Source organism: Fulmarus glacialis, unplaced genomic scaffold, assembly GCF_000690835.1.
Source record: "Fulmarus glacialis isolate BGI_N327 unplaced genomic scaffold, ASM69083v1 scaffold35429, whole genome shotgun sequence".
NCBI classification, from domain to species: Eukaryota; Metazoa; Chordata; class Aves; order Procellariiformes; family Procellariidae; genus Fulmarus; species Fulmarus glacialis.
In genome coordinates, this window is record NW_009232149.1 from 12,381 (window position 1) to 25,261 (window position 12,881).

The window sequence follows — 12,881 nt, forward strand, 5'->3', positions numbered from 1 at the left end:
AGATGTGTTAGCACTAACAATGTAGTTTTCTGCAGTTTTACTGTAGAAACACAGTAGCAAAGGGCAGAGACTCTGAGTTTCAGTGCCTTAAAAACTCGCCTTCACAAAATTGTGTACGTCTAACTTGTTTTGTGAAGGGGCAATGTAATCTCAAACCATCTTTTTCCCTTCCTTTTCTCCCTGTTCACCCCAACAGTTCTCTTGTACCTGAAAACTCCGGAAATTTCTATTAGAAACATTCTCTGGAAGCTGTGAGGAAGACTAAATGAGTCTTTGCTGTTCCGTAACCTAAATAAATCCTCCTTATGCTGTGTAGGATCTTGATCGTGCTTTCCATGTGTGTTTTATTTTAGCCTATGTGTGTTTTACCACTGGACAGCTTTTGGTTGTTTTTAATGGGTACTGATTTACTTTATTTTCCTCCCCCTGCCTCTTGGAGGCAGCAAAGATTTTCATGTAGCTCTCACTATGCTATCCTTGTAATAAGAAACCAGCACTGCTGCACAGCGAGCTAGGTAACTTGCTATTTCTTTGTGTTAGGCTTGTGCTGCGAGGCAAGGGAATACTGCATGTAACTAAGGTTAATCCCTTTTAAATGAAGCTTTGTTAACGAGATTAATCCTAAAACTGGTTCACAAGGAACTTGCTTTTTTAAAATCCACTGTTAAAAGTGAAAAGGATCTGATACCAAATTCACAGGATAACTTGGATTGAAGGGGAACATCAGAAGGGCATCTAGCCAAACACCCTGCTCCAAACAACGTCAGCTGTGAGGTCAGGCCAGGTTACTCAGGGCTTTGTTCAGTCTGATTTTTGAAAGTCTGAACTGGCTAGTAACGTTCAATTTCACTTTAGGAAATGGCTCAATAAATCCCTGTTAACTAAGAATTTTGAGTTTTCATATACATCAAATCAAGAAACTGATTACAAAAGCCAAATGGAAGATGTTCAGAGATGCCCTAGTCATATCGTGTAGCACTACTGCTGACTTAAAACTCAAAGCTCTGCCTTTTGCTACAAGATGCTTTAGCCGATCCTGGGCTTGTGTAGCCCCAGGTGAATTAAGCGACTTCTGTGTTTTCAGGCTGATGCTTGGTAGTGTGTTTAGGCTAAGAGCCAGGACATTCCTAATGCCAGGTAGGTGATGGGTCATGTCTCTAAATGTTTCTGTGATAATGAAGACTAGAATTCATTATAGTGTGGGTGTACTTTAGATCTGACACACCAACTGGTTTCGTGCTTGATTGAAACTTTGTACATAATGTTCTCTGTAGATTACTGGGGGGGGAGGACTCCAAATGCTCAGCTTTTCAAACTTTTAAAGTATGTGCTGTATTTTTTTAATACAATGCCACACCTGTTCTCAGAACAAGTTAAACCCTAAAATATTTCAGGTAGTGTATCTTCTAATGTGGGTCATGGTTTTTAACTATAAAGTGGTTTGAAAATTGATGACCATATGTATTATGTAGAGACATTCTACAAAAAATTTCATTTCTTCTAGAAATCTCAGTTCTGTAAACATCTCTCATCTCTGAAATCAACAGGCAGCTCTAATGAGTATCCCATGTTGGGGTGGGGTGAAAGAATATAAACTAAGCAAATGTGGTATGGAAAAGATGCCTTACCTGGATCTTCTTTGTGAATCAAGCTTCTGTATCTCCCTCCTCTGACCCCTAATATCAGGCTGTCAGTCCCCTTGTGCTAGGGACTGTTGTAGCTGACTTGTCAGGCTTTGTAATAGGGTATGAATGCAGCTAAATGAAATCTAGGGATTTTTAAAAACCTTTTCTTAATAACTGAGCTGTGGAGGAAAGAATTAATCGTGTAAGTAAGTATTTTTCCAATAACTATCACAAATATGCTCGTAAGCTTCAGGCTTGGTTAAACTCTTGTGCGAAATCTGACATCTATTGGTGGGAACTGTAATTGGAGTCTTCTCAGTGTGGAGGCATGTGCTGAAGAGCCTGTTTTGTTGAAGTTCTGGCCCCTTTGGCCATAGGTGTTGCGTCGTACCTTGCCCTGGAGTAAATGGTGTTTAAGCATAAATTTAAAAGTCTAAAATTTCCGGGGAAACTGTAACTGTAATATACTTACGTACAAGCAATAGGTTTTAATAAAGGTAATTGAACTTTCAGTTAACTGTATCTGCTTTGCACACATGTATAATGGCTAGATGACAAACTTTGTAGTCTTACATTTTAGACTAACTTTTGTAATAGTATTAAAGACTTCATACAGTCTTATGCTGATTAAAAACATCTAATTTTTTTCTTATGTCTTTAAAGGCTTGCCATGGATGCACATCTTTATCCAAATGTGATTGCAGTGGAGTAAAAGGTGAAAAGGTAAATATCTTCTTTTCTTTTTTTACTGGCAGACTAACACACAAACCACTGAGCCATATGCCAACTTCAGATAACTGAAGCTAATGGATGATAGCATTTGTTTCTTGCTCGTGTCTTATTTTCTTTCACTGTAGTGTGGGCATGCACCAAAGAGCATAGCTGTTATAACGGCTTCAGGTACTGAGTCAGACCAACTGGTCCATCTGATGGTGTACAGAATTTCATACCGTTATTTTCTCAAGCATGGGGAATTAAGGCATAAATTTCTCCAGCTATGTGGGAGTAAAAAAGAGAAAAAACACAAATTCTAGTAAAATAGAAAGAATTCGTATTTACTGCCAAGGCCTGCCTACGCTAACTAGTTAGTGTGGACAAGATAAGGTGTGTGGATTGTACAATAATGGCTGCGCTAGTGATGCTTCAGTGGGAATTTAAAAACAGAGTGAGTGTGGGTTGCTTTCTCACTTTTCTTGCATTGTCTGCTCATAAGTAGTTGACACTCATGTGCTCTAAACTTGTATTGTTTCTTACCTCATAACTTGTATAGCTGTATACTAGGATGATTGCTGTTGCTGTCTAGATGCTCAGCTGGACTGTGGAAGTGACACAGTTCTGATACAGCTTTCCCAACATACATAGCTGCCACCCAAGTAAGCAGCTACTTAATGGCCAAACATGTATTCTCGGATCAAGCAGAATAAAAACCATCCCCAACCCAAAAAACAACCCTGTGTGGTTCATTCAGTGAGTCCACAGGCTGTTTTGGGCTGACCAGACAATGTCCTAAGGCCAAGAGATGCATGTTGATATCTCAGAGGCTTTCCTGCTTCCATGCAGCTTTGACTTCCAGTTTCACTGCCTGAGCTCAATATATCTGTGTGGTACTTCATGTTTCTATCACCATTTTTTCTTACTGTTTTACAATTTTTTCCTTTGAGGAAAAAGCAGGTGCTCAGCATTTCTTTTAGTTACAATGCAATGTAGATACACAGCTCAGTACTTGCCTGAATTGAGCCTTTTCTCAAGTGTGGGAGCCTAGTTCTAAGTAAATTATGGTTAAATAGTTCCCACGTAACTGCTGTTGTCACAGGGAATGAACGTGATGTGATCACTGCAAGGGGGAGAGACTGCCTGAAACACTTCCACTCTTAGTCTTGTAAACAGTTTCTTGAGAAATCATGGAGTCTTCTTAAAGATGTGAACTGATAACACAGAGTTTGATAAGCCTGTCTTATCAAACCACTTACGCTATCTTAACAAGGTTCTAGAAGGCTCTAGATTAATTTCTGACACATTTCAAAGATGATTTTGACTTTGCATAAACAAGTGTAACCTCAAATGAAAGTAATGCAAAATAATCAGTCACTGCATTGGCATTATAATGTGCTGATGCAGAATTTTACTGTTGGCTGAGGTTAAACAAGGCAGATGTCCAAAATTCAGAGTAATTCTTGGTGCCATACCTGTCATCCAGATAGGTCCAAACAGATGAGGTCATTCCTTGGCATTTACTAGCTTTTTACTTGCTTCAAGTATATTCCCAGTTTACATACCTAGTGAAGAACAGTATCCCCTTGATAGCAAGCTTTCTGAGTTAGATTTGATTAGCCAAAACATGAACCTGGTTGATGCATTCCTACAGGATCTCCAAATGCAGGTGGCCAAACCAGATGTATCCTAACACTAGTTACAGGACTATTTCAGGTTTAGTTTGAAGGCCCTTAAGCATTAGGCTTACATTCCCAATACAATCGTAGCAGATACAACTTTGGAGAACCTTTCTGTAATTCTAAGTTGGCCTTTTTCTGGACTAGTGACAGCTATTTTGTGAATTCAGTGAGCAAATGGGTATCGTCTGGCTAGTGTGGATAAGGAAAACCTAGAAGTAAATCTTCCAGCTTTCTAAGTATACTCAGCTTTCAGATTCAGCTTTCTCTTTATACTACTGTTACACATGCAAGGGACCATGACCCACTCAATACATTCCCAGTCCTTCAGTGTCTTTAATGAAATTGAGATAGTCACCTTTCTCTGGTAAAGAATATCTTGGGACTGTTTGTTTGGAGTCAGAGGGAGATTTTTGTCCAAATACAGCCAACAACTGGAGCATATGAGCCTTGTTCAAGATCAAGCTCTCAAGTGTCATTATGTATTGTTGGGTTTTGTTTCTACTCCTCCAGACTGTCCTAGCCATTTGTTAAGGAGAACTGCACAGAAGAAACTCTTCCACATTTAGTTTCCAACCTCTGTTGGCCTTTTCTGGAGTCAATTATAGCAAGTCCCAAGCAGAAGAGTGAGAAGCTTGACAACCTTTTGTGAAAAGGAAGTGGGGAAGGAAAAAAAGCATCCAGTAAAACAAGCATAACATCAGACCAAATACTTATGTAACGGTTCTGCATCTTCCTGGAAAATTCTTGGGGGGCTGCAAATTGATAAAAATGTAATCTTTTAATAAAAAAAAAAAAAACAAACCCACCACACAAAGGAAAACAGAGCTGAACCTATGGCAAGACTGCTTTCTGGTTTGTTTTTTTTTTTGTATGTCTGAGTCCTCTTAGGGAAGGGGGTGTGTGTCTGACACTCCCACTTATTAAACTGATAGATATAAGGCAAGCTTCCATCCTTAGAATGGAAGATTCACTTTGAAATCTGGGAACTGTGATTCATTTTCCATGTAAATCAAGGTAAACGCAGCGTAATCCTGAGGCATGCCAGAGGGTTTTTTTGCGGGTTTTTTCTTTTTTTTTTTTTTTTCCCCAGACCATCATGTACATCATGTAAAGGAACAACGAAAATCAAAGCCCATATTTCTTAAGTATGATGTGTTGCCAGTGGAACTGGTTTGATTATATGTGCACACGTGTTAGTTGCGCTATAATTACAAAGCCCTCTATTTGATGCATTGATGGATTCAGCAGTTCAGTTCTGGGGAACCACAAGAGTTTTCTGTCACTGACATCCATAATGCTTTTTCTTATAAATTCTTTGGTTTGTTCTTTTACAGCCTTAAACTCTTTCTAGGGTCTTGTACTACTATAGTGTACCACTCGCTTATACATTTGATATAAGTTTCCAAACCTGATACTATCTTCAACTTTTCTTGCAAATGTTGAGTGTAAACTGCTACTATAACAGTTTTCAGGCTTTTGCTTTGTATTTGACACTTGACATTTGGTGTTTCTGCTTCCTTCTCCAGTGACCTCTGAACCAGGAGTCAAACTCTATAGCTCCTTGCCTAATTGGTGTATGAAGAGCATTAGACAAGGAGCTGTTAAAATAATCTTCCCTCTTTGATTCTCCCATTGAGAGTGTGACAATGCACTTGCAGAACTACTGGAAGTCAGGCATACAGAACCTGGTTCTGTGCTGGGAAGACAGGAAAAGCCTTGTCAAATGCACTCAGCTGAGCCCCGCACTTCTGTTCCACTGTGTTTCACTTCTGGCCTGCAACCAGCTTTTGCATCCAAGTTGCTGTCCACTTGCGTTAAGTCAACTAAGTAGTGCTGCTTTGTTCAGCTTAGCAGAGTCTAATGCATTCCTTTGGAGACTCAAAAGTAGCCTTCTTCCTAAGCATCCTAGCATTCCCTTCAGGATATCAAAATTTTAGCAGATCAGGTAAAGTAATACAAATTGAACTGTAACAAACAGGAAAACTATTTTCTTGTCTTGCCTTGGGGAGCCACAGCACTTATTTAACTGCTTCTATGCTGCCAGTGATTCTTGTTTAACTCTGCCTCTGCCATGAGCCCTTATAGCATCAGTAGCATGTTACCTACTGAAGAATCAAAGCACAGTAAGCCAATAGTACAATAGCAGACAAAAATTGGTGCACTAAAGTTTTCTTCCTCTGCTCAGGCCCATCTTTCTAAACTTAAATATAAAATGGGTAGTATAAAATTCAAACATGTCTAAAACGGTATAATGAAGAAATAAGAGGAGTTTACTGGAGAAGTCAGTAAAAATTGATTGCAGCTGGGAGCCAGTGTGCTGTTGCTCACAGTAAGCTGCTCAGTAGTGAATTGGATCTGGTAAGAGTATCAAAACTGAAGTAAATGATTAAGCTGCTACATACAGATGCTTATAGGAATTGCTCTCACTTTTCAACTGGAAGAGAAGTGTATAATTGCTTTTTACTTAAGGAACTGGATGATGATTGGGTTTTAAATAAATATTGCTCAGCACTTTTGAGATTAACCTGCTTTAGTGCTTAAAAGCTAGTTGATGGGTAAAAGCTAGCTAAAGAAATAAACAAACACAATAGACACTGCACATGGAGCAATTTCTAAGACAAGCCAGTAAGACTTGTAGATTATTGGGCTGGTTTCACCTCAGCTGAAAACAAGATCCAAAGATGCTGATAAGATCAGTTCTACAGAAACTGGGGAGGAGGAGGAGAGCGGTGGTACTGAATCTGAGCTGCTCCAGCTGATGAAGACTCGGAGCCAAGGGCTGCAGCAAGCAAGCTGCATGCATCTTAGTCACTAAGAGGGCATGTACCCCAAGACTACTGTGGTTCTGCTTTAAAGTGGTAGTACATGCTGCTGCTGAAATATGCTTTCATACCTTCCCTCAGCTATGTATTCCTGTTTCTCCTCTGGGGCTTGTATGGCCATGTTCAGAGCTGTCAGTGAACTGATCTCACTGAAAACAAGTTTCTTTGTAAGCTAGGTTAGTTTTCAGCCTGATCAGTTCCTTCATGCAAGTTATGTTGCAGCACAACTATTTGTGTAGCTGTGATAGAAACATGTGACTTAAGGTAGGAGGAACCATGTTTTTTACAGCACCTAAGACACAGTTCCCCCTCAAAATAACTGCAAATACATTATGCTCTTTTTGATGAGCAGGACTATTGGGTTCTACCCATTCAAGTTAAACAAATTGATTAAGAAGCTGTTCTTTAGTTATTAAATATGGTTAGTCCATGGCCTTTTAACGGAGAACTTCAGAAGGTGCCAAGTTTACTGGGTTTGTTGATCACAATGTAAGGGGTGCAACTCCAAAGACTCAATTGGAGTCCTAATATATGAGCTTGGTGCCTGGGATTCTGGCAAGAACAGCTTGTAATATCTGAGCTCTGAAGGCATTTCATATAATTTGCCTCTGTATGCAGATACAAGAAATCCATACCCCTTACAAAGGAAGAATATCTTATTCCTGGACTCTTTGGATACATATTTTTGGAGTTCTGTGTCTCAGAAGAAAATTATCGGTATATGTCCTCAAGATCCCTGTTTCTTTCTGCCTTTATCATGGTAAAATTTAGTACAGATGTGACCCAAGCTCAGCTTTTCTTTTCACTGTTGGATACAAATTGCTAGGAAATAGTTAAAAATTCTCAGATTTTAATCACATTGTCAAGAATAATTACATGATTGGTGGTTCATAAATGTTGGCTTAAACTGCACTAATATGGCCCTGTATTCTGAAAGGTTTAACAGCCCCGGCAAATGACCACTGACCATTAGACCTCGACTGTTTCATCTTACGAAAGAAGTCACAGATAATATTCTGAAGAAATTTGATGTATTTTGAAGAATACAGGTGGTGTCAGAGGGGATTTCTTTATCGCATTAAACTGTATCTTTAACATACTGTTTGTGGCTGGTTGGTGTGTTTGTTTTGAATGAGGTCTTGGTTAGGTACTACAGTTCTAATTCTGTTAAGTTAGTCAGTATTCTTCAAGTTGAGGAAAAATTTATGTTGACTACTATTAGAATCTGAGGTAGCTGTTATTTTCACCCTATCGTTTAGAAAGGGAGAGAATAATATGGCTGTCTGTTGCATCACTTCTTCCATGCTGAACATCTTTTAATGTTACTTACAGACATTTGTACGTGAATCTAGTTTTAAGTAGCCACCCATAGTTAACTCTCTTTAGACTCTTTCTGATGTTCACTGTTTTTATAGCAAGGGCAGGAAGCAGGTACATGCCTCTATTGCCAAATGTTACAGTCAGGCTCTTACATGTATTTAGGCATCAAAATGGGCTGTCCAACTACTGCTTTCCTGAATATTTTTGTGCTCCTTTTTTTTAAAGTCTTTTTTTTTCGTGAGTATACCACATCTATGTAAATAAATATCATGGTTTCTGTCCCCATAATTTCTATTTATAAATATTTAGATTTCAGGAAGAAATTCTGGAAACGTAAATTACTTGTGCGTGCTTTAAAACTGCATCTATCCCTGATTTCTTAAATACTTCTGAACTATTATTAGAGTACATGGAACTATGCCGAATTTTTCTGTATACCTCTTCAATTGACTATATTTTGCTGCAGCTTGAAGCATAATTTTAGGGTGTTTCCCAACTATTTTTTTCTTCCAATCCCCCAAGCAACAGTCATGTTCAAGCTTATAAGTTGACGGTTTTGCCACATCTGTGTAGCTGATTGAGGGCAATTGCATTGCCAGCTACTTTGGATTTGTCACTAAATGAGATCAGAATCTGACTCCTCGCCCATTCCCCAAAGGAATGGTGGTTTATAGCTGATACATCTTTATTCTGCTGTGGAAACAATCCTGTACTTTCGGGACTGGAAGATGAGATCTGAGTTGACCTACACCTTTCCTATTTATGTTTCTCTTTAGTAGCTTCTAGTCTGAAACAAAAAGTATCCAGACTTCCTCAGCTCTTTCTGTGCAAGAGACACTGGCTAGTGACCGTCAGTTTTTGCATCCATAAGAAAATGCATTGCACACTACCCAGGGACTTCAATCTCATTATATCCCTGATGATATAATGTCCTTTCTTGGCATTGACTTTTTGGGGAAGACTTTTTAAATGTTGTTTCAGTCTGTTCTTGCAAGGCAGCAGGCAATTTTTCCTGGTGAATTTGTAGCATCTGAATCTTCATGAAAACAGTATGGTATATGCAAGGTGTGCAATAGGAAAAGGCTGGAGGCAGAAGCAGTGTCTGAAAACTGTTCTCACTTATGGAATCTTTCTATACACTATTGAAGTAGAAGACAATTTTAAAAATCCCCCTAACGTCATCTATATTCCAGAGAGCTGGATCAGCTTGGTTTCTCCCCCTACCCAACTTGCCCACATTTCTTTCTCCAACCAATGTTTTGATCAAAAATAGCAATTATAGTGCAACTATTTCCTCTGTAATTAGTTTGATACAGTTCCTTCGGGAAGTGTCTGGTGTAATCCCTCAGCTGTTCCCTAGTGTAGTCCTTGAAATTTTCTGTTCACTCTTGGCGGTAATTTGCTGGTAAACTCCACAGGAGTTGCTCTGGCAACAGTTTCCTCATGCAAGGCTCTCATTGTTGCTGCTCACTTTCAAAGTGGGCTTAGAAAATACTCATTTCATAGTTTCTATAGTGAAGTTTTCTAGCAGCATCTGTTGCCTCCTGTATTTCTCTTGCTTAACTGTTTGGCTTCATATGTTTCTCTTTCACTTTAAAGGCCTTGGCTTCCCAGTTCTGTGGCTGCTTAGAGTGGAGACCTCCGAGTAGTTGCGTTTTAGAAAACAGTTCTTCAGGCTTAGATGACACACAAGGCCAACCCTCTGCTAAAAGTCTGTTCTAGTAACCATTTGCACATGTTACTTTCTCTAACAAAAATGTGAAGTGTGATCAAGTTAAGATTAGTAGGCATTGTGTAGCCTAGCTAGCACCTGATGCATCTGACATGCCTCTTGTACACAGGTGTGTTTCCTTAGTGTGCAAACAGAGTTCTTGCCAGAGCTTGCTCCAAAGTCTGGCTCTGTCTAATGTTTTCCTTACCTGGCACTCCCAAATTCCTTATTCTCTCTCCTTCAGGGACACACTAACCCTTTCATATCCTGGCCTGAAATAGTAACACTCCTCTAGTCTTGTTTTTCAGATGAGGTGGCATGCCAGCTGTATAGCTCCATGCGAAAGCACAGCCTGGCACTTTGTGTGCAAAAAGACAGTCTGGACCCTGACTGTCAAACTTAAGCTAGCCTCAATTTATGATGCAATTTCAGCATTTCCACAGGGGAGAAAAGATGTCTATCCTGTATAAGAGAGCAATACGTGACCAACAGCAAAAGAGGAGTATGTTTACATTTTAATTAATAGGAAACCAACTTTAGCAGGCCAGTTAATGAGCTGTCCATTCCTATCCAAGGAATCCTTCTGAGTCTCACTGTATAGGTAGGACTAAGTACAGCTTAGTTGTTTCCTCTGTAAGGTTGCAGCTCTTGCTTGCAGACAGCCTTTAATCTCTCATCCAAAAGGTTTTCCTCTTGTGTTTCCAAGGAAGCAGTATAGCAAGTACTGGAAAAGAAGGCAGGAAGAGAAGCCCTGTTACTTTCTCTGAAATTTTTTCTGAAATCTCAGCATCTTGTAAATCTTTTGAATGCAACTTTTAAGACCCTGCCCCCCACAGTGGAATACAGAGCACCTACCTAAGCAGTACAGTGAGAAAATGAGGATTTAAGAATAAGATTTAACACTGCTGTCATGCTGAATACCTGCTGTCATGCTCAGCATACAGCTGCTTATAGCAAATAAAGGGGAGATGAGCAAAGCCTTAATACTGCCTTTTGCATATTGTGCTCAAGGCTCTAGTTAGATGCTTCTGTCTGCTTGCAATCCCGTCTTCAGTTCTCTGCTGCTGTCTTCTTGAAGATGTGAGATTGCAGGTTCGGTTCTTTCACCTGACTGAGGAGCGCTAGGCAGGACATCCCAAGTTCCTAGAGAGTTGCCTAACTGGTAGACTGCCAGATAATAGATGTGGGAGCTACCACTCCCATTCTTGCTGAAGTGGTGCAAGAAAATAAAAATTCAGGATGAATCGGTTTAAAGAGAATGTGCAAAAGCCTGCACAACTCTAACGTAGTGATTAAGGTGCTTGTTAGGATGGAACATTTCTTTGGCAGTTCCTGTAGTTGTCGTGAAAAAATAATTGGGGTAAATAAACAGAAGGTTTTTTGCAGGTAGGAACGAAACCGACCAACCAAACCAAACCAAACCTATCTGCAGAGCAATAAGGAATAATGCTGAAAAACTGCCTGTTTCAAAAGGAGTTATATATACTGGTTGACGTAACAGAGCTGTAGGAAATATCTGTTTACGCAGTTGAAAAGTGTACCATAATATATATATATATATATGTACAAATAGGTGTATTAATTCTGGTACTTTTCTGTACCAATTGAAACCTTAATATTTACTGATTTTTGTGAATCTATGACATAGAATGAATGAAAGTAAATATTTTATGAATTTGCAGCTATGCATATTCTGAAACTGCAGGTAAGTGATATTGTTGTCTTATACTAACAAGTTAGAGGGTGGCATATGATGGTATATGGTATTTGTTACACCGCTAATGGGCTATCATGGCTAATCATCGCATATATATTTAGCAAAATATGGTTGCTGCTTAAAAGCTTATGATTTTAGCGGGAGGTGACAGATAAAAGGAATAAGAAACCTTATTTCTTTGCTGTCTTCTGTCTGTCTCACTTGGTTTAGATTGTAAGCACTTTGGGCTGGAACCCTCTTTATGTCCTGTATTTGTACAGTGTTTAGCCTACAGTGCATGACCACGATCTTAGTTGCTTTTTTATGATAAATGACAATCTTGCAACTGTGAAATAATAAACAACGGTCACAGTATAGCAGCAGTCTACACCCTTCTGGGAGTTTTTATAGGCATTGCAGCAGAGATGAGTGTTCAGGAGAGACTTAGTAACTAATAAAGCTACGTTCTTATAGGAAGAGGGGAGAGTTCTATATATTTAAGCAGCACAAGAGAAACAGATGGTTGAATTATTTTGGTAAATAGGTGGCTTAAATACTGGATAAACATCCTATGAAACCTGTTTAAGTGGTGCAATTAAAGGCAATGTATGTGTATGTTCAGGAATTTCTGTAGCTAAGCAGGTGAGATGTTTAATCAGTGTTAGTTTGTTAATCTGTAGATGACTCCCTACAGAAAACCAGAAAGATAATGTGTTTTCTGATTTTTTTTCTATCATAACTTGCACTTTTGTCATGTTACACCGCTACCACCGCCTATTCTTTTTGTAGGGTGAAAGAGGATTCCCAGGCTTGGAAGGACAGCCAGGTTTGCCTGGGTTTCCAGGACCTGAAGGACCACCTGGTCCAAGAGGCTTGAAGGTAAGTCCCAATTCACTTGAATAGCATGAAAATGCTAGGTAGTGTTAGCTTGCTTCTAGTGCTGATCCTAAATCATTCTAGAACTCTTGATTATCATTGGTTTAATAGTCAAAATCTTCAGATGTTGGGATATGACATCGGTTTTTTGTTTGGTTAGTTTGAATAGTCAACCAGAGCAAAAGATTGCTCTAAGTTTCCTGTTCTTCACCTACACACGTGCTTGCAAACACTACATGTGTCCTTGTATCCTGTCATTACGTACTGCAGATGAAGGTCAAAGAACAGGTTTGGCAAGGTGCTGTAATGTAGTTTTATTAGTCCTTGCAATAATGCACTCCATTGCTTAGTTCACTGATAAGAGTGGCGTTAGGCTGTCAGCTGCCCTGAGGGGTCCCACCACATAGGTAAACTGTTGTTTGCACCTGGTGGCATTCC

At 39.4% G+C, this 12,881-nt stretch overlaps 1 protein-coding gene across 1 annotated transcript in view; it reads left to right on the forward strand.

Annotated features, from left to right (window-relative positions):
- Positions 1–2,276: 2,276 nt before the first annotated feature.
- Positions 2,277–12,881, forward strand: part of COL4A5 (collagen, type IV, alpha 5) — a 60,728-nt gene continuing 50,123 nt past the window's right edge. The window contains exons 1-2 of the mRNA XM_009584801.1: positions 2,277–2,348; positions 12,357–12,446. Of these exons, the coding sequence (XP_009583096.1) occupies positions 2,277–2,348; positions 12,357–12,446 (162 nt within the window). The remainder of the gene's footprint in view (positions 2,349–12,356; positions 12,447–12,881) is intronic.